The 22455-nt window shown below is 41.2% G+C and overlaps 1 protein-coding gene across 2 annotated transcripts in view; it reads left to right on the top strand.

The window, feature by feature from the left end:
- The window catches only part of LOC308188006 (uncharacterized protein), a 327367-nt gene that overhangs the window by 33620 nt on the left and 271292 nt on the right, over positions 1 to 22455 (top strand). Inside the window, exons 5-6 of one of the 2 annotated variants that reach the window (XM_080576526.1) lie at positions 11663 to 11770; positions 18780 to 18993. The exons of the other annotated variant lie outside the window; for it this stretch is intronic. Coding sequence (XP_080432652.1) covers positions 11663 to 11770; positions 18780 to 18993 — 322 coding nt within the window. The remainder of the gene's footprint in view (positions 1 to 11662; positions 11771 to 18779; positions 18994 to 22455) is intronic. 2 annotated transcript variants of the gene reach the window in all.

Raw genomic sequence — 22455 nt, 5'->3', positions numbered from 1 at the left:
AAAACTGAAGCCAGTTTACACCTTGTTTGCTTGAGGGGAAAAAAATGCTCATTTCAACTTTTTACTGAAAAATTTATAACATTCTTTTTGTTGGGCAAGTTATAAATCTCTCCAGTATAAAGCATTACAACTTTTTTTCACTTTTATATGTTGGAGAGTGTGACATCCTTTTATAGTTCAGTTTTTTAGCCACGAGGCTTCTGAAATCGAGAGATTATTATTTTGGATTCTTAATCAGAAACTGGGCAGACATTAGTGTTCAAAGAATGACAGTAATTATGTAGCAACAGGAAAATGACCAGGAAGGGAAATTCTGTAGTAATAAACATTGCATCCTTGAAGAAAACGCATAATGATTGTGGATGCTTATATTTTGCTGTGCTTCTTCTATTTCCTGCAGTCACAATAACTAACAGCTCAGGAGTTGGTTGTGTACAGGCACTCAGAAGCTTTGGTCTGTCTTTGCTATGTGTTCTAATACAATCTCAATTTCTGAAAATGGTGTGTGCACATGTGAAAAAGAAGAGGAAGAGGTTGCTGAGTCTCCTGTTCGGTAAGGCAGAACAAAGTCTGCCAGCTCATTTCACATGGGCTGCTTTACAGTCAGACATTGGAGGGTAACAACTTCATGTCTACTAATATGGATTGGATTCAAACCAGCAAACCAGAGATAAAGTAGTTTGTTTTCCTTTACCAGTTCTTTTAATTCTTTCAGCTAACCCATACTCTGTTTCCTGGACTTGATTAGGTTTGTCATGCAGTGTGTCTGTGGCTAAATGAATATGTATGAAGTGTGCACCATTTGTTTTAGCAACTGAGCAACTGGTTATGAAAATTTCCCGCTGGAAACATTTTCCACCTAGACAGCTCTGTTTATGCTGTCTTAACCCCCCCTCTCCCCCCCCTTAATTCTCATTAAGTGATCCTGCTAATAGGTATCCACTTGACTTGTAAGAAGCAATTTGTTTATTGTACTTCTGAATTGATAAGGATGGTTTGTTAGTTCAATAAGTCTTGTGGTCATTCACTCTGTAATTTAGTCACCTAGCAAACACTAGGGTAAGTCTCCTCCTTACCTAGATGTACGTTTAGTATTTTTTGAAATGATTAGCATATTGACTTCCCTAGGCACAACTTCTTTCCAGACTCACACAGTCTGTGAGTATTTCTGCAAATAACAGAAGCTCAATGTTTCCATGAGTAGTAACCACTCATCTTCATGTTCCTGGAAAAATAGCCAGAGGGGAATAAAGGAGGCCAGAACAAATTACAAGTGGGAACGGATGAGTATATCTGTGGATATTATTTTCCTGTTGTTCTGCTATTCTTAGAATTTCACAGTTGTGTGCTGTGTATGTGTAATGTGTATACAGACAAAGCAAACTTTATGAGACAGAAGGACAATGGTAAATACCTAACAGCTTTGGTGATAGAAACAAGATTTTCTTTAGTACAAATTTCATAAGTGATTTAATGGGCTAATGTTTGAACTACCATTTAATTTCTTTCTTTAGAAGGCTAAGGTTATGAAAGAGAAATTGCTGAATGCTTTACTTGTGATGGATAGGCTACAGCTCCCCAGAAAGTCTTGGTAATCCAGCTGTTCAGCACTAATAGTGACAGCCACAAGTTTTATAATCTTTCCTAGGCGGTACTTCAATCTAGGGTGAAAAGAACTTACTACAATGTGTCTCAAGAAATGGAATCTAAGTCTTGCTTCTCCAGCAGAGACTCTGTAGTATTTCGTTAATAGCAATTCGCCTCAGGAGACTCCATTTTGTAGATGTGAACTTAGAGGTCAAGAAACTTGCTTTATTGATAACCTTCTGAGTAAGTACAAAATAACATTTTCCCTCTGCTCCTCTCTTTCTGGTGGGAGAGCTCTGCCAATAATGCAAAAGGGTGGTTAAGACCCCATGCTTCAGATGGTTCAGTTAACAAGTACCCCTGGTGAAGTCTGTGTCATTTCTCTGAGTAGTAGACTGAATTTTTTCACACGCACTGTGAAAACCCTCTAGTGAAAAAGATTATTTTGAATAATCTTTTATAATAATCACCAATCAGGGCTGATCTATTGATGAAAGAAAGTAAGATTTTGTATGCCATGATCTTAATTTTGAATTTAAAAAGGTGGTACTTCTAAGCAGGGGGAGTGATAGACTTGCTCCAGATACGCATGCAAAAGTTGCAAAGTATGCTCAATACTGAACATTGGGCAGGGATTTGAGAGAGATATGCACCTAATTCTGACATTTAAACTCACTTCCCTTTCAGTTTTGCATTCTTTGTGCTCTGTACTGTCAGGTAAGGCACAAGGACTAGATTTTTTATAACCAGAGATGAACTACAAGGGAAAGACTTTGCAGACATTTTTTGTGCAAAGCAGGGATTTGGATAGCTGGTAGTTGCTTAATAATGCCTAAAATAATGATCTACTTCTTTGGTTCTTCAGATTTGTCTTCATTTTTGTTCTGTAAATCTCCATATCTCATGGAAATATATCTAAGGGCAATTCTTTCTTCTTGGGCTACTCTGGCACAGACATTTGGCTGTCAAACAGCTGATTTGATTTGTAGGGGAAAAGAGCAGCTTTAAATTCACTGTGTGGGCTTTTTTAAGGGGGACTTGCCAGCCTACTCTTGTGTAACTAAGGCGTTTGATTCATTCTGCCGCTCAGTGGAACTGCCTCATCGTTACCAGTGTTTGACATTTAACAGTTCAGATGAATTTGACCAAAAGAGGGGGAAAAAAAAGGCAATTAAAATGGATTTGCCTGCTAAATTCAAGCCCTGCTTTAGCTGGAAAAAGCCATTGCCAAGATCCAGCAGCCACTACTACTTGCAGTGCTAAGGAGAGCAAGCAGCGGAGACCATGGATATCATTCAGGTGAAGAAAGAGATGGGTGTAGTCACCCACTGCCCTTGCTGGATTCCAGTCAAATCTAGCGTGGGCATGAAATGGCATCCGTTTCAGTGCTGCTGTGTTGGAGACACATCAGGCATGACAAGAGCAGCCGGCAGCACCGTGGCAGTCTGAGTTCAGATCAACGTAGTGAAGCTGCCTCTTGGCCAGACGTGCTGGTGTGTGCTCTCCTATAGCTGAGTCCTTTCCAAATGCCTCCCCAGGCTTGTTTTCATTTCTTCATGCCATGAGTGCATCTAATCAAGGCACTCTGACCAACCCTGCTACAGAGCAGGTACCTTCTCTGCCACAGGCCCAAAACATAGGGGGAAAAACAAAGCCCTTACCTCTATGCATTATCCTGTTCAATTATTTTCTCCTTTTTAAAACTGGCTTTCTTATCTATTACACAAAACCTTCCCTCATGGCACTGTATCTGGCTTTCCATCTTTAATACTTCCTAAACGCAACAGTAACTGAGGGATGCATATGTTATAGTGTCCCTGCAGCACAGCCAAATGGCACAGTACTCTTTTGTAGTTAAAATAAGCGCTGGCGAACTGCAGCACTTATTCACAGCAGCTTCGCATGATTTGAACACGTTTTCCATCATGTTATGTTTGTTGTTTTTTCAGTCTTTTATTGTCCACATAAAAACAGGGTGAATGGGTTGCATTGTGACTGTCGAAATTTCGTGAGGGCTTTTGAAAATTGCTTTATTATCAGACAGGTTTTCTTGTTGCAGCTCCATATGTAAGGAGATAAGGAATTCTTAAAGCCCTTCTCCATCTGCACTGCAACCATTTACATCACTAGTGGTTGCCTGCTGTCTGGAAGAACATTTCTTATTTGTTTCATGACCCGGACTTGGACTTTGTTATATTTGCCATATTTGCAATTATTTCTAAGCACTTTTATGGTGTGTTTAAGTAGATACGGAGATTTTGCATTTCTGCAGAAAGGCGTTTTCTGTGTGTTTGATTCTGCATCTAGTAATTGGAGTTACTTGAGCAAAGAACAGAACTGTTGGTTTGACAATTATCTTTTCCATCAAAAACAAATGTTTGCTTTTGTTTAAAACCTTATTTTTTTCTGCTTATCCACCACAAAACAAAAGCAGACACACACACACATTTTTCTTAAATGTTTCTCTTTATTTTTATTTTTGGTAGGAAGCTATAGCAATTCTAGATGACACTGCTTTTTGTGGATTTTTTTATTATTATTACTAAAAGGTAGAGGACATAGGCAATAAAAGAAGCAACATTATTTGTTAACCTTGTTTAGCAAATAAAAAGGGCTAAAATTCAAGAATAACAGGATCAATAAGGGCTGTATTGGTTATAGGGTCTGCTTGTATTCCCCTACTCACGTGTTCTGACACCACAGGTGTTACTGTTTCTTGAATAAACATGGGTGTTAATTTAATGATTTGTTTATGGATCCTAAGAATAAGGAGTACCATCCCTGGAGGAAGTGTAACCTGGCAGTAAGCCAGCATGTCTTAAAGAACGAAGTCTTCTGGAGGGATGGGCAGTGTCCCAAGAGGCCGCCTTAATTACTTGTAACGTGTTATACCAACACTACCACCTACAGGAGTTCAGCAAAAGGGAAACAGCACTTTGCAAAATGCAAAATTAAACAGATATCAAGGCTTTTTCAGAGAGTGATCTCACCTCTCTAAATATCCAGGATTTTTTGTTTACCTGATGCCTTTTGTTTTGTCTTTTTCCTCTCTTGAGTAAACTTGTTTTGGGGTAAGTCCTTAGCTATATCAAGAGGCTGTCAAGGCAGTTCTTGCCTCATGAATCCAGACATTGCTGTTGCTGTGGGGAGCCATGTTGTGAGAAGGGTATTTGTTGTTGCTTTGTAACCCACCGTGCTAGAAATCTCACTCTTGTTCTTCAGGTTTCGAGTATGAGCTTGTGTGATTTAAATGAAAACCTCACAAATGTCCGTAGTTCAGAGGTGCATCTGCATAAAAACTTGTCTTAGGGAAATGTGCAAATTACTGGGTTTGGTTTATGTATAGGCATATGATAGCACGATTATTTTAGCTAGTGCAGTCATTGTATTACTTACGCAGATGTTGTATACATCTCATTGCTTTTTAGTAAGCCAGCACAAACAAATATCTGAATATATATCAAGGGGATTTTTAAAATATACATCATTACTTGTGGTATCTGTCATTGGTCCTGGACTTTGAGGGATTCTGTTTCCAGTCACCCACTGTTTTTGCTTACACTATTTCAAATGATCTGTGCAATTATGAAGCTGTAGTTTTGCAAAGTATTTACATTAAGTTAATGGCATGTTACGTTTTCTCTCCTCATTGCTTGTTGGTCATTGCCAAGCTGGGACAGATGAGCCATAAATAGCAGACAAGAACAAATCTGCATCTTTAAAATAGAGGATAATGTAAAAGTGTTAAGCATTTTTTGTCCTGCACTTAATTATGTGCTCAAGCCCAGTTGATTTCAGTGAAGCTTAGCTAGAAGGAAGCGTTAGGCATATGTAAGAGGCAAGGTTGCTTAGCATCCTGTGGAATCTGGCCTTCAAAAAAATGCAGCAAAACTGCAATTAGATCATCCCCAACATGATAATCAGTGAGAAATAAATGTATTGAGAGTTGCTTTGGTGGCTTTTATTCTGAGTGGTCTCATATCCTCTTTGGCATTTTAATTTCCTCTGCGGGCTTGCAAAAGCCCAAGTTTCTGAGATGATACCTGTGAGATTAGCTTCAAATGCTCTGGTTTTGTGTGTATCTATACCGCCAAACTGGCTGAGAGCTTCATTCTTGTTTTTACAGGAAAATTTCATGCTTAGTGCATTGGTGATGTGATCTCTGGAGGTATACTGGCCATCTCTACAAACCTGACTTCAAACATTTGGCCTAAATAAGAGAATATCTAGACGGAGTTCTTGGTTAGTGGAGGGCTACCTGAGGAGTTTTACTTACTCGGTGCCTGCTGTAGATGGCTGCACTTCCCAGGTGGCTGGGACATTTTCAGTCAAGGCACTGCTCAGAAAGAACGTTCTCGGTTTAGTTAAAAAAAATAATAATAATAAAGGAAGTTAGAGATAAAGGCACCCAGGGAAAATGATGCAAGAAAACTTATTTGAATATTTAATCTACAACTTCACTGCTTCATTTTCTTTAGCTGTACTGTTTTCAGGTGTATTTTCTAGTTGTGGAGGTAAAATTGTGTGAACTTTTTAACCTTTTAACATCAAGTGAACTGTGGAAGGAGTCAGTAAAAATCTGCTCAAGGAGGAGGTGGATGGCAAGACTCAGAGGCTGAGCTAAGACAGATAGTTGAAGCATATAATAATAAAACATTAAAATGGAGAAGTAAAACTTACACAGAATTGTTCAGCAATACTTCCTGTCAGCACTGAGAAGAGCATTGGTAACAAGCAATAGAATATAAAGTTACTGTTTGCCATTGTGTCTACGAGGAGCCTTGAGTAGCTGCATTTAGCTGCAGAATGCTGTATAAGCCTGCTTTCACAATAATCATAAAGCTATTGCTGTGAAGTAGCACTCAGGAGGCTATCCTGTGAGCTCCAAGCAGTAGCATTTGGGAAGCTTGTCTTAATTAGAATTTCAGACCAAAGCAGACAAAAAAAAAAAAAAAAAGAAAACCACCGAAACAATTGTCTGAGAAGCCAGACATCCAAAAGGTCACACAGTTCTTAGTTCTTCCCCAGTGTCCTTTGGGTATTTGGCCCTAGTGTTTTTGTTATCTTCTCTGTATCAAATCTTGTAAAACACTTATGACACTTAAACTAAGCAGTGTCAGTACCAATTTATCTGCCATCGGGGTTGGACGCTAAGCTTCAGGTTGACACATTAGTCCATAACATGACATGGATTAAAAAGTTCCGTTCTGATATGAAGATAAAAATCAATATGTTTACTCAAAATAATTAAAAGTGAGCAGCAGAATAATGATGATGATAATTACAACCTTGGAAAGTCATCACAGAAGCTTGCCGTTTTCTGAAAATAACTTCCCTCTTTGCATTTTCTCTGATATAGGAAGTATGGCTTTTTATAGTCATGGGGTTATGTAACTCATCCTTTTCGGCCTTTGGATGAATATAAACCGGTGCCAGTCTGAAATACCCACAGTACCTGCGGACATCACGCCCAGCATGTTCCTACTGAAATATTTTCAATACCACACTCTTGAAAGTAGTTGACTTAAACAGTTCTTTCTGTTGGTATTGTACAAGTTGCAGAGCACACAAGGATCCTTGCATTTGTGTCAGTACTTAAACAGTTATTTTGTTTTGCTTAGTGGAAGGCAGCTGACGCATCCTGCTTCTGGTCAGATGTTTGCAGAATCTGTGGTTCTGTAATGTAGGTGAAGAGCGAGGCATCAGCTTTCCCTAGCTTTTCCCAATGGCACAGCAGCAGGAACACCTTTTGTACCAGCAGTTGGCGTTGGCTGTAGCTAAGTGATGTGAGACACAGCCTGGTAAGCACAGGGTAAGCCCCTGTCGTGCATCATCTGCTCCACAGAAACCATCTGTGTCCACACCCCGGTTCTCTACAACCATCAGTAAGGGAAAGGCAACTGGGGAAGTCTCACCCTTCCTGGGCAGGAGCCAAGCGACCCTTGGCTTGCTGCAGTTGAAAGCCTCCACGTGGTCATCTACTGACCAACCTCATGCGCATGGCAGAGGTCCGATTATCTGCAGCCTGGGTGTCTGGGTGTGGCGAGGCACAAGGCTCAGATGCTTGGTGAAACACTTCGAGGATGGCTCCTGAGCACTTCGTTTCTTACCAAGTTACTGTGTTTCACTTCATTTGTGTGAACGGTATTTACACGTAACGTGGGCTTGGTGAGGATGTAATTTCCACCACCTTTACACCACATTGAGGCCGCTTATGTCTGCACAGTTCGATTAATTCCTAATTTGCATAAGAGCGAAATTAGAACTGGGTAGCCTCTGTGAGGTTAAACGGTGTATGTAGCAACTCCATGCTGTTTTTATATAATGCATGCAGATCAGCTGAGGTGTTGTGTGTGGTGGTTGGTGAGATCTTTAGCCCTGTTTTCCCTTCGTCCTAAGGGGATGCAGACAAAACTAAAAGTTAATTTGGAATGGTTGTGACTTGCCTGTTCATCATCATTGCAGCTCATAAAGATGTTGATTTACATATTGGATATACTCCTGATTTGTATTTTAAGGTTATTTTATTTCCAGTTATGGTCATAATACAAACCAACTTTTATAAGTTGAGGAACACACTGGCCTCTGAAGAAAAGGCTGGAAGGCAGTCTTGGAAAGGTAGGGTGCAGATAACACCTTGTGATTGGTATGTTTCACCTGTTCTCATTTTTTCTTAATATCAATGAAAGTGAAAGCTCTTCTTAAATCCAAATGTACTGCTCTCTGCTGCAACAAACTCCACCTAACAGCAGCCAAATTCTTCTAATGGAGTCTTCTAGAAGACTAGCTCCAGGCAAGCAGTGAAGGAAATAGTCCTCACATTGCATCAGTGGTCTCACTGCAGCTGACTTTGGGCAAAGAGACTAGGATTGGACTAGTAAGTAAAGTTACGAGTGTCTGGGAAAAAAACAATCCCGTGGACTTAGGAAGTAAAGCGTGCAGGCGATCTTAGCTGTAATTATTACCCTGTTCTTAGCTATAATGATGTTGGGATTTATGTAACACTTTTCATATGTGAATTGCTCATCAGATTGCTAATTATCTCATAACATAGACAGTTTCTTGCCTGAATGTGGCTGCAAAAGCGTGCGAGGATCTTTCCAACAATCACATATACAGGCAGCTATCGTAATTTTCTTTTTATCCTATGCTCTTAGGAGATGATGCTTATGTGACCACACTGTGGGTGTCTGCGTGCCTGCCTAATAATGTCAGAGCAATTTCAGCCAGCTGTGACAGAGTGCTAGGGGTACTGAAGATTCAAATTTCCTAAACATCCTAGGGAAATAGAAGACTAAATACAGGAAAGAGCCTCGATTACTGTTTCTAATGATAGAAAGGCTGCAAGGTTTCCCATTTTCTGTAGGACGCCAGCTCTATCCAGAAGCATGTCTAATTCCTTCTAAATAATTTATATGTTAATTAATGAATTTTAATGATTGAGGTCTAGCAAACTTTCTAGACTAAATAATTTTAACTTATTTTTATCTCTGTGTATCTGTGTGTGTTTTCTCCCACCGCTTTACATGGGTTGAAAAGGCTGCTTTCATATTTAAAAAGTATATGGCAAGGAAAAAAAATACAGTATCTTGGGGTGTTATTGCTAGGTTCTGAGAACACAGCCATAGACCCAAATATTGTAAGATTGCTCAAATATTTATTTTTTCCTTCTGATTGAAAATTAGGATTTGTTTTTATTTTTATATATATAAATATATATACACACACACACATCAATCATTGTCATCACGATTTTGTTCCTCAACAAGATTCAGTGAGTGTTTCTTTAAAAATTCTGGCTTTCTTCCTTCAGATTTTCTTATCAGGGTTATAATAGTGAGGAACTCTCATATATAGTGTAAGAGAGCAAAAACATTGACGTGGCTTTTTTTTTTTAAATTTTCAAAAGGTCCCAAACATCTGGTGCCTTTTGAAAATGTTCATGGCAGTAACAACAGTTGCTAAATCCATGCAACCAGAGAGTGGTGATGGTAACACTGCGAGCTGATGGGGAAAATGGTCATCTTATAAAAAGTCAATCACTTTCAAATACAGCAATTTTTCTGTCTTGCAGCTTCGAAAGCGGGTGAAATGATACAGATTTGCTTGATTTTTGTAGTGCCTTTTGGAGACTGAAATAACTGGGGTATTCTGGACTTGTTCCCTAGAAAAGGGAGATACTTTTTCAGAGGAGAATATATTTATTATTGGAGGAAAAAAATGTGTTAAGGGGAAAGTGGTCTTAATTTTGACTGAAGTTAGTATGAGGAAATATAATAAAGTTTTATTTATTAATTATAATGCAGTTTATAAAAACTAAGTGGAAATTTATTATATGTTGAGCTTATGGCTGAGGATTTTCTGCATCTGGGAGACTGCATGAGGAAGGCAAAAGAAAAGTAATAACCCATAGAGCTGCAAAGTTTCCTTGGAGTTTTCTTCTTCCAGATACCCAACCCACTGGTGCCAGAAGCTCCAGTTTTCTCCTCTCAGTTTCACATTCTTCAGTGTCTCTGGGTTACCCAGTTTTGGGGGGCTAGAAAGCAAGCTAAAATGAAGCAAGCGGATGCTGAGCCGTGTTTATTTATGAATCACTGCCCAGTCAGCTGTACCAGAAGCAGTCCCAGTTTGCTGGGCTGCTGGCAGTACAGGCAAGAAAAGCACCGCTGTCCTGGCCCAAGAGGGATGGCTGGTGGCACGGCTATGAGGGATGCTGCTTCACTTTTTCCACTTGTAACCCGTGGAGTGCTGTGTGGGACACCATGGGGCTGGCCTCATCTGAGTAACGATAACAGGAAGCTGTGTGATCTGATTTGATACAAAACCTGTGCTCGTCCTCGCTGCTGGCTCATTGCTGTATTAGTCACCAGGGGCTGGATGGCTCTCAAGAGCTGGGTCTGGTTTTAAAGCGGTGGTGCTTGTGCAGGATGCAGAACTTCACTGGCTGCACCTGTAAATACAGAGGCAAAGTGGATTTTTGTTCCCTGTGGAGTCTGAGAGGAGCTGGACTTCTAGGTGTGTTTCTGAACCAGAAGTTGAGATTAATAAAAATGTATCACATCTGCTAGTTTCAGTCCTTACCTTTGCTGCTGCCATCTAGCTTTTCTCCCCCCTCTCACTTTTCTTCAAAGAAATATCATTCTGTGTTGCAACTTCCTACCCAAAGTGTGGAATAAGCTGGAGTTTTACATGTGAAGACACATCGCACCCATAAAAGGACAAGTGTGAGAGCTGGTGGCGGTGCCTGAGCTAGGAGAGGTGAAGTGGCTGGCTGAAAAGCTGCAGAGGTGGGCAGCTTGCGAACTGTTAGGGCAAGATTCATCACCTGACCCCAGCATTAGACAGGCATGCTCTGTGCAGATAGCTGGCTATAAATAATTATTAATCGTAATCCACCATAGCTACTGAGTTCAGACGTCAATATTAATGAAGTGAAACTAGCAGCAGCTTTCTGTGTGAATTAAGTGTTGACCATGGCAGTTGATGTTAATCGTTTGTGAATGCCAGTGAGGTCAGGTGCATGCAAATGAATGAGATCTTTCTCAAACTCTTGCTTTTGGTCTTGCCAGCTATCTCGTATCTTTCCAGCACTTATCTTTTTCTCCCATTCAGCTGGCAGGTAGAGTGGTACAGGTCAGTCTGCAGAAGAGTTCACATGCCATGCAAGGCTGCCTCTGCTTTTGGAAAATGATCAGTATCGTCAAGACAGCTGCGGAGCAAGGCAAGAGTGCAGGATGGCATATCAGTGTGGCAGAAATTGTGTGCAAATTAAATGAATCGGGTTATTTTCTGGGAAGTTTGAACTTGTGAAAAGGTAGATCTCAGGGGACATACAGCTCAAGAAGCTAAGAGAGTTCTTGCAATAAAAGGAGAAATGATCTAACCCATTTTGAGCTAGGCAGTTAGTCAAAGTCCATGGTAATCTGGGGTAGGGAGAAAAATTTATGTTAGAAGTCAGGCATTTCCTTGCAAGTAATCCCGGTTACTTACAAAGAATACTTGTGGTGGCTTTGTTGGTAAGTCAGTCTCTTTTCTAGCCAGCCCTTATCAGGAGTGCTGCTTTTTCTCCCCATAGGGTTTTCTCAGGGCCACATTTCCTGGAGTTATGCTGGCTGTCTTCCTGAGGAGCATGGCTCGGATCGGGCTATGCTGCTGCTGCAGGCACCCTGCGCTACAGCTGATGGTGAGGGTGAGAAATGGGGGCAGGAGCTGCATCTTTCTTGCTTCCTCATGTAAATCATGTAATGCTCTATGGATTTCTGTTGCTTTGTTCTCTGCTTTGGTCTTTCACTGTTTCACTTTCTGCCCTCTTGCGTGACACACATACAGCTCTGTCTCGGGCAGAGGCGGGCACTGTACTTTGTGCACTGGCTGCATGAGCACACTGAGAGGAATCTCAAATGAGAAGTGAGGCTCTTGGGGAGCTTTATGACAACCCTTCAACACAAGGTACTTGGTTCCTTGGACAGCAGCCCCAACAAGATCAGCTCCTCCCCAGAGAAAGTAGGTGCAGCAGAAGAAAGGAAAAAAGGACATCGAGAACCTGACAGATGGTCTTTTAAAATCAAATGTGTGGGTGATTTTCACAGGTTAACTGTGTATTTGTCTGTGTCTCTACAGAGAGCCTGATTTTGAGAGAGCTACTGGTGTCCCCGTGCTGATAGAATAGAGGCAGACAGGTTTTAGGGGTCTGGGAAGTTGTATTTTGCTGTCCTTTCCCTGTGCTCAGCTTTGCAAAGGCAAAGTGGAGCTACCAAACCTGTCATTATCACACACAGATGCTTTTGTTTCAAAGACATCCATTTGCATCATCAGATGTCGGTGCTACTCCCCTTTTCTGATTGCGGGTGAGCTCAGCTGACACAAAATTCTGCCCTTCCAGAAGTGTCACACCGTGCAGCAACATACCAGTGTGTTAATGTTTTGCTCCACGATTTCTATTCAGGCTTTTCCCCCACAGCAAAATTATAGAAGCAAATGGTGAGTAACACTACCTACCCCAAGTTGTTTTTACTGAAATTTGGGTAAAATCCTCTTCCTGAACAATTCTGTTTAGTAGGACTTCTTTTCTCTCTACGGAGAGACTAACAAACAATAAGGCAGACTTACTGGCCTTTCTCCCTTTGGGCAAGTGGTTTCTGCAGTAGAGTTTGCCTTTCTTCCCAAGGGCGTTGTGTCTGTACGTCTTGCACATCTTTGGACAGAAGGAAAGGTTGCAATTTTGTGGTTGCCCCTGTACTGGAAAACACCACTGCTACACCCTGGGCAATAGCCTCGGGTCAGGCTAAACCTGGAAACAAGGCAATATCTGTGCTGCCTTAAAGCTCAGTTTTAAAAAACTTGGAACACCGCTCTCTGATGGCACTGGGAGGAGAAGAACCCGGGGGTGCATAATGTTTATGGAGTCATCACTTCGGAAGGATGGTGTTCAATCCTCAGCCTTAAGGTAGGATTGCCATCTGTGCTTGGGGTACACAGAAGGCAACACTGGCAAGGTTATTTTGTTAAACCGTGGCAGAAATACCTATTCAAGAACATTTCACTTTCCACAAGAAAAAAAAAAAAATCAGACTATGAATTCCTTAATGATCCTTGCTATTGATCTTTAGAACATGGCTTTGAATGCCACCATCAAAGGCATCACAGACAAAAGCACAAGTCTCCTTTACTCATGTAGAAGAGATATTTTAGGCTGTGATGATAAAAATGATAAAAGTATCGAAACATTTTAAGAGGCTGTCATTTGATTTGAGTTGGCTAAGTTATGGCAAAAGGCTCTTCATTTTATGAGAACAATTCTGATTTGTACTTTAAGGATCAATTTAGCTTTAGAGACTTTGGCCTCTACTGAGGAAAGCAGCAGGACAGCATCACCACAGGATGCATCATTTGAGGATATGTACATTGCAAAAGCTCTGGGGTTCCTGTAGCTGCAAATCACCTGTCTACCTTACATGACACTACCTGTTACCTGGATAGTTTCCCAGTTTTAGCAGAGTCAGATACAGTGGAACACTCCTGCGTTTCTGGAATTTTCCATGTAGACTTGAAGCCAAATCACAGGGCTTATGTAGGAGCCTTAGTGGTAGAGAGAGGGGGGGTATCTTTCTATTCTTCTCTTCTTGGGACACCATGAAGATTGCATCACTTCTTGGTGTACTTTAGAGCATCCCAAAGGTGAATTATATCTTTCATGGACTGGAACACTGCACTATGCTCTACTCTGGAATACTTCATGCTCTGATTATTCTGACTGTTTTACATGGCCAGACAATGACAGGATGAGGAGGAATGGTTTTAAACTAAAAGAGGGGAGATTTAGATTAGGTGTTAGGAGGAAATTCTTCACTCAGAGGGTGGTGAGGCCCTGGCACAGGTTGCCCAGAGAAGCTGTGGATGCCCCATCCCTGGAGGTGTTCAAGGCCAGGCTGGATGGGGCTTTGGGCAACCTCGTCTAGTGGGAGGTGTCCCTGTCCATGGCACAGAGTTGAAATTAGATAGTCTTAAAGTCTCTTCCAACTCTTCTCATCCCTTTGTGGCAGGTAAACTCTTGTCTTCATGCAAGGATGTAGAAATAGCACGGAGAGGAAAGGGTCTTTCTCTTCAGATACAGTTATAAGTTACTCTCTGAGTAGGTGGCTCAACCTTTATGCTGCAGTCCACTGAAATCAATCAGTTTCATATAAATGAAATTGTCTACCCCTATCCCTGTTCCTAAAATTTAGGATGTTCTTCATCTGATTGTTTTAACATTATATATTTCTTTGTTTTTCAATAAAAGGAATGGTGATCTAACCAAATAATGGTTGTGTTGAAGCCTGCTTGATGGCTGGCATTGTCCTTTGGCTCTGTTTAAAGCATCTATTTCCAAGGTCTTTTGGACTGGACTATTTACTAGTGGCTGCAAGAACTCGGGATTCAGCCAATTGGTTCCCCTTGCCATGATCTTGTTTGGGAATGTTTCAATTAACATTTGTCTGAGCTGTTTTTTGTTGGTGGTGGTTTGTGGTTTGATTTTTTTTTTTTTTTTAATTCTGATTTCTTTCAAAAGAGTCTGCTGAGTCCTGCAGCCTTCTGAATTGCTTCCATTTAAAACCCATGATTTTGTAAGAGCTTGCCCAGGGAGCACAAGAGCAAGTGAGTGGGAGACCCTTTCCTTCTGGGCTTTCCCTGGTTGAGTTGGGTGTTAGATGCTAAAGCATGCCCTTTTAAGGATCTACAGAAACAATCAAAGTGTAGCTTAACTCTCGAGTTTGATCTCAGCCTTTCTAACAGCAGACTCAGGCATGCATGCCACATGTTGTTATGCTATAAAGGGTTTGCTCAAGAGCTGCAGTTTCCATGCAGTGACCCCTAAAATACTCACTGGAGCTCCCATCTGCTTCCTGCTGTGACAGCATAACGTTGTCTGAGGGAGTGGGGAGAAGAGATTATCTCTTCTTGCCAGCACTTGAAAACTGTTAAAGGAGACGTGGGGAGATAAACAGCTCGCATCTTGTAGTTCCACTCTCCTACTTTGGATCAAGAAAGGTCTTTTTTTTCCTCAGGCTCTTTCACACAAAATTAACAACTGAGATTTCCCATTTCCCTCTTGCAACTGTGTAAAATGGGTGCCAGGGTTCTGCATGACCTTCCTGCACACGTAATTAAGTTATGGATTGAATGCTCTCCAGCCTTTTGTAAGGACCATGTGCTCCTGAACTCTTAAGTCTAGTCCAGGATATGCCTAAGCTATACTAGTAAACCTGGAGGTTGTATGGATATACTCAAAGTAGCTTTCTGTTACCTTGCTATGTGTTTGATGCAACAGTGTGGAACACTGCATAGGCTAATTGGACTTGGATTTTAGGCCCGTGGTTTACGCTACCACAGCTTCAGTGTTAAGGTCCTGAGCTAATTATTGTAAAGTTAGCAACCTCGTGTTACTGCAGTCACTGAAGTGCAGACTTACGTTGAGAGGAGCTTGGCCAGAGGACAAGTAATAAGGTAATTATCAAACAAGCTTTCATCCATCGGATTGAAAAAAATCTAACTGCCGTGATGTGGAAAAAGAAGGTTCATTGCAAACTGATTTCATTTAGGATACAAGAAAGTGGAAGATCTGAGGTCTTATATTTCCAAGACAATGTGTTGCTGTAAAGGCAGGAACATAATCATCTGTTGTGCTCTCTTTTGCTCCGTGCTAATGTCTCAAGTTCATAAAGGAAAAAGGACATTTTTAATCACACAGAGTGTAATTTATAAGTATTTCACCAAACCTTATTATTAGAAGAAATGCTTTAATAAAATGTATCATTAAAAATGTTATGCAGTAGATGTTTACATGTGCTAATCTTGGCTCTGCAATTATGTTTTTCCATGCCTATAGGCATGCTGGTTGTCCTAGGGACAGGAGTCTTGTCTGTCACGAACTGCTTCGCGTGCTGATGGACAGTAATAATTGATTGCCATCCCTGAATTTTATTTCTCTCCATGAAAAAGACAAGCTGCAAAAGCAACTTTTTATTGAATAAATAAACAACACTTTTTTTTCCTCCTGTAACCTCCTCTAACAGAACCTTGTAAGCTTCTTTCTACATTGGTCTCTACAGCGAACATAGAGCTGGAGACTAGTTGACTTTGCATTGGAGTAAGGAACCCAAGGGGTGAAAATGTGATGCTGCTTTATCAAACTTTCATAGAATCATAAAACCATAGAATGATTTGGGTTGGAAGGGACCAAAGACCACCCAGTTCCACCCCCCTGCCATGGGCAGGGACACTTCCCACCAGACCAGGTTGCCCAAAGCCATCCAGCCTGGCCTTGAACGCTTCCAGGGATGGGGCATCCATGGCTTCTCTGGGCAGCCTGTGCCAGGGCCTCACTGCCCTCAAAGTAAAGAATTTTTTATTTATATCTAATCTAAATCTTCCCTCTTTCAGTTTAAAGCCATTCCTCCTCGTCCTATCACCACACTCCCTGACAGAGTCCCTCCCCAGCTTTCCTGTAGGCACTGGAAGGCCACTGTAATATCTCCCCGGAGCCTTCTCTTCTCCAGGCTGAACAACCCCAACTCCCTCAGCCTGTCTTTGTATGAGAGGTGCTCCAGCCTCTTGATTATCTTTGTGCCCCTTCTCTGGACTCATTCTAATATTTCAGTGTCCTTCTTGTGCTGGGTGCCCCAGAGCTTAACACAGCACTCAGGAGAGCAGAGCAGAGGGGGAGAATCAGCTCCCTCCACCTGCTTTCCCCACTTCTTTTGATGCATCCCAGGATACAGTTGGCTTTCTGGGCAGCAAGCACACAGAGCAGGCTCATGTTGAGCTTCTTGTCAACCCCCAGGTGTTGCTAGTGGCGCTATGAGCCAGACTTGCCAGGGAAGAGGAAGTCTGAGGACCATTTCCCTTCCTGTTCCCAATGGACCTATAGCAGATGTGATGTTGGGTGTAATAGCTGTTCCTTTCTGCTGTGCTTTTGTTTGTCAAGCAAATGCTGCTGTCCACAAGTTCCATGTGGTGCCTGGGAAGCATGATGCTTATAGCAGGCTGAAAATCACTTTATGGACCCTGAACATCTTCCACTTTTGTTTCTTGATGACTGTTAGAGACCAAGCTGTGTTTTTAAGTGCAACTACCAACTGTAGGGATGATAGCTTTGTCATAATCACTATAACTTCAGGTAGTGTTTAAGCCACAGGATGGTTTCATTCAAGGAAAACTTTGGGATTTTTTTGTGGCAAAGAAGTAAAGAAAAGAAATCTAGGGAAAAAAATAGTAGAGCTTTGTTCTAAACCAGAATCCTTTCTGGGAGGCATTGCAGTCTCTTTAAGGCATGCCCAAGCTTAGCCGAACCCTTGGGAGTGTGATTCTTATTCACACTCTTATTGGAGCCTTTGTCAAAAAAAATTAGATAACCCAGAAATATTTGTTCCTTTAGTTACCAGTATTCTTCACCCAAGTCATCTCACTAGGAAGGCTGTTTTCTCAAAAGCACTTGTTCCTGGAGGATTCCACCAGCAATGTGGGAGCTTCCCGTGGGAAGAAAATAGATGTTCTCTCTTAGTTTGCCCATCTTTGTTCTGTAACAGAGGGAGCAATTCGTAAGTCCAAGTTTAAGATATCACTTAAAAGGTAAATTACTAGTGATTGCTCCTTCTTAAAAGGCATACTACTTTAAAACTTTACAGTTAGGCATTCATATAGTTTGGACAGCAGAATATTATGGCACATTAATTTCTTAAGAGAAAGCAGGCAGTAGCCACCCAATATGCTTAAAACAGAGAGGAGTGAAATTGCCACGTGAAGGTGAGAGTACACCGTTAGTTACCATCACTGCTATTCTAATGGATGGAGACTGCAAGGCAACAAACTGGAGCAGGGAAATTAGAAATACGTTTGTTAGGAGGCCAATGGAAACGTTTACAAAGGAAGTGATTATCTCCAAAAGTCACTGACTTACCTAACGGAGGAAGAGTACAAATCTGTTTTAGTTAGCTGAAGAGCTGCTGGTAGGACAACCAGTGTATTTGTGTTGTTGTTCTCCAGTCAATAAAGTGCAGGACATACCACAGAAGAACAAGATGCTACCCTGACATAAGCCAGGAAAATCACTACGGTCAGGAAATAAATAAGATAGGTGAAGTGGCTCCAGTGAAGTCAGTGGTAGAAGTTTCCTGGGAGAAGAATTTCACTTTGTGTGCTCTCCGCTATCTGCAACAGAGCTACCCCAGTGTTTATCAGCTAATTCAGGTTAACATGATTTAAAGCCAAAGCTAAATATTTTTATGTGGTGTATTTAATGTTGCTGTACCATATTATCTAAATATTTTCAGATACTATTTGTCCTGAAATAGTTTATTTTAAGCCTTATGGGAACTCTTCAGAAGAAACCTTCCTTTTATTTCAGTCTCAAAAAATGTGACTTTGATATATCAGGACAAAGAGATTTTTTGCTGTCCTACCTTCAGATAAAATGAAAATCAAGGGGCTTAAGGTAATATGTGTAGATAGAAAATTGTGATTCCTTTGCTTTTAATTTTTTAAACGTTCCCTGCACAGAAAAGCAGAGGTTTGTCAGCTGGGTCACTGCAGCCTGTTGAAGGCACAATGCGCATATATGCACTAAGGCACAGACATGCCCAGTTATCCTGCTGCTTCTTGGTGAGGTACACTTTGCTTTCTCTATCTTTCACCTGAAAACGCCATGCATACAGTCCGTGCTGCGAACCACGTTGAAGATACTGATGGAAACTTTGAACGTGGCTCAGCTTCCCTGGGCAGAGCGTTGGAGGTTTGGTGCACGCCTGGCAGCCTGCGTCGCTGGAGAGGCATGGGGCGTTCTCTTCTTGTTGGAGTACCTCAAGGGCTGTGGCGCTGTGCCGGATCACTGTGCTGAAAGACAGCTTAAACAAGAAAAGACAAAGCCAGGTCAGTGTATTCCAGGATGGGGTGTGTCTCTAGCCAACTGGAGATTGTAGAAAACATTATTCATTGTTGCTGCCAAGACAGAAATTACCATTTTCTGAAGAATACAGGAAGACTTCTAAGGTGGAGATTGATCTAATATTGGTGTGTTCACGCTGCAGAGCTCTAAAAACTTGCGTTTTTCATATTATAGAGTTACTGCTATCTAATATATAATCAAATCGAAGCAGTGACATAGCTATGTTTAGTCACTGGGATATAAAGATGCCAAATCTAACAGACTGAGCTGGTCTAACAACTGTCTTTGTTTTACTTTAATTTTGGAAAATGAATTCCTGATAAACACAAGAAATTTGTGGATGAGTGCATTCTGAATCTGTCTTTATGGACATCAGAGTAACTAATTCAACCACATCATTGCCAATATAAACTTTATATTCCCAACTAAAAGAAAGAGACTTGCTGATAGTTCCAGTCATTGGCTAATTTTATTGAAAACAATTATGCTTGTTATCTAGACAGGTATTTAGATAGATTATTTCCCAACTGTCAGGTGTCCAACAACAGATACTTTCCAACATCTTTTCCTCTTGGGGAAATGAGCTATGTGAAGAGCTTGAAAAAAATGGAGTAACTTAGTCTAGAGGGAAAAGTGCTGTCAAAAGGAAAAAAGGACAAAATAACTTCTTATGTGGTGTTGCTGTAAAATAAAAAGGAGTATTTTCCACATGTAGTCCACTTCAGGTAGAGCAGGAAACTGTAGGCTTCAACTGTAGTATGAGAAATGAAGGATAGATGTTGAGGAAAAACTTCTAACAGCTGGTAAATAACCGGAATAGGTTGTATGCAAAGGTTATGTAGTCCCTATCATTTTGAAAATTGAATTTAAGCTGTACTTTGGGGCTGACAGTTTTCCTAAAGTTCACTTTCAGTACTTTTTCTCTGATTCTTGTAAATGACTGTGGCAATGGCATGTTGTTTGTCATGGCAACAACAGGAAAAAATGAGTTTTTGTTCTATCAAAGGGCTGTAATAATTTTTCAATATAAAGTAACTGTAAGAGATACTATCTTAACCTAATTAATAATATTTAATAAATGGTTAAATCAGGCACAACTATGCTGGTGGGAATGGGAAGAGAGAGGACTAGAGAGGCATTCAGGAGAGGGAGAGAATGGAGCCTGTAATGTGCTTAGTCCGTGTTTCCAATTTAGAGGAAAGCTGCATCTTGTCTGGCTTTCCCCTTTAGTTATAGGGAGAAAAAAAAAAAAAAAAAAAAGGCCACCAAAGCAACAACCAAAAACCCCACAAAAAATCTACCAAGCTGCTCCACAGTAAAATCAGATAAGAAGTGAATTTACCCTGTAGCAAACTGGCTAGAGGGAAACAGATCTGCTGGGTCAACATGAGATGCCACGTGCTGAGAGAGGTTTAGGTGGAGCCCTCCGGACCCCCTCTGTTCTGGCAGCTGAGCAGACCCACAGACGGGCCTGGGGGGCAAAATTATCATAGCATCTACAGTTTACAGAATGGGCTCCAGGGCTTTTGTGTAGCCATAATTGCTATATTGCTGCTCCAGTGATGTCCGTGCAGCATACTAGGGAGTGTTCTGAAGGAAACCATTTATCCATGATCCACATTACTGGTATGAGAGTCCATTTTCTGCAACAGGGATGAGGGCTCTTCGGGCCCTGTGGCATTGAAGTGGACAGAGTGGGGTCTCCCCCCTCTGAAAAGTTCCCATCGCTATTTTTTGTCATACCCTTTCCTGAAATACTCACTTTTAAATGTAGAACCTTAGCAGTGACGTTATGTTCATGTGCCTTTAAAATTTTCTCTGCAAGTTTCCTCTGGCATTTACCCCCAAAAAAACGTTAAAACTGTATCATTGAGGAAGCCATATAGCTAGAGGAAACCAGCACAGAGTTTACTGGAAATGAGTTTTACAATTCTGCTCACCTCTTTGGTTTAATTTTGGTGTATGCCTCAGTGAGCATAATCTGTTGCACTTTGGTTGCAAGACTACAATATATCCCTAGAAAACTATCTTCACCAAAATATATAGAAGTCATCACGACCAACCCATTGCCATACCCAATATCTGACTTCCAATTTTCCTCTGGATATTGGGGAAACCCTACTGGGAAAATAAGAAGGAAAAATCTATTCTAGTATTTCTGGTGGCAAAATATATGATTGCATTTTTTTTTCAGTTGGATTTTCTCCTAGGAGCAACGGCATCTTGTAACCTCTTCAGTAAGGGCAACAAGCTGTAAATGATCCTGACAGTAAACAGCCAGAGTGATCTTATCACACGTTTTTATGAAACAAAAAGACAATACCTCCCTTGATATTCATACTGATATTCCCGCTAACTTCTATTGCCTCCGAAGGACAACTCCTGCAGCCATGACATGCCCTGAACCTAGAGCAATGCGCAGTGGAGTGAAAAAAACTTGCTCTCCGGATTAACTATAGTTCATATTCACCTCCAAGAAAAGATCTGCATGGCCAGAAATATTGGACCATGGTGTCTTCAGATCAGGAGGATGAAACATGACCTTTTTTTGCACCCAGGGGTTTTGGGACAGCGTCTGCTGAGGGAGGTCTGGCATCTGGATGTACTATTGTTTCCACTGCCTGAGAGCTTTCCTCTTATAGACTATGTAACCCCAGTCTTGAACTTTGTTTATACCACAGGAGTCATGTTCTCTATGACTCACAGAGCCTTTGGCAAACAAAAATATTTAGCCTTTTCTGAAGAGTAAGGAGGCTTCAGAGCAATGCTAAATTGAGAAGTCTGTTAACCGTGCAGAGGAGAAAGCTTCGGGAGAAAGCTGCTCACATAGACCTCTTGTTAAAGATAGAGGATCTTAGAAATTATTCAGCAGCAGTGTGAAGGGAAATAGAGGGAAAGTGTTGGTGTATGTAGGTATGTGAAATCTTGTAAATGAAAATCTGCGGCTGGCACAGTGCTAAAGAAAGGGCTCAGATGCCCAATCCCTACACACTGAGCGTTTGCATCAGGCATCAGACCTCTGGGCTCCCCTCAGAGGCCATGATAGGATGCTGAAGTGTCTCAGCCTGTCTGCCTGGTTCTCTGAGCCTTCTCCCCATCAGAAGTCAACCAGACACCACTGTATGATACATGGCAGAATTTAAGTGTAAGAGGCCCTACTAATCAAAAATTGCTTGTTCTTAGCCCCCCTCCCCCCAGTAAAAACTCAAGAAAATTCATAGAAAAGACAACATAAAATATATTTCCTGCCCATAAAATCAGTCTGCTGACATCCACGTGATCCAAAGTGTAATTTCTGATGTGTGAAAAGCTGGTTATGTGCAGTAATCAGGCTGCCCTGTAAATAGGGAGAGGAAAGGGTGAAAATATTAAAAAAAAAAAAAAAATGTGCTGGGGAAATGGAGAGGAATAGAAAGCAGTAAATGAGACAGCACAGGGAGGCTGGA

Source organism: Anser brachyrhynchus, assembly GCF_964034855.1.
Source record: "Anser brachyrhynchus genome assembly, chromosome: 1".
Lineage (NCBI taxonomy): Eukaryota > Metazoa > Chordata > Aves > Anseriformes > Anatidae > Anser > Anser brachyrhynchus.
This window is presented reverse-complemented; position numbering and strand designations above follow the sequence as displayed.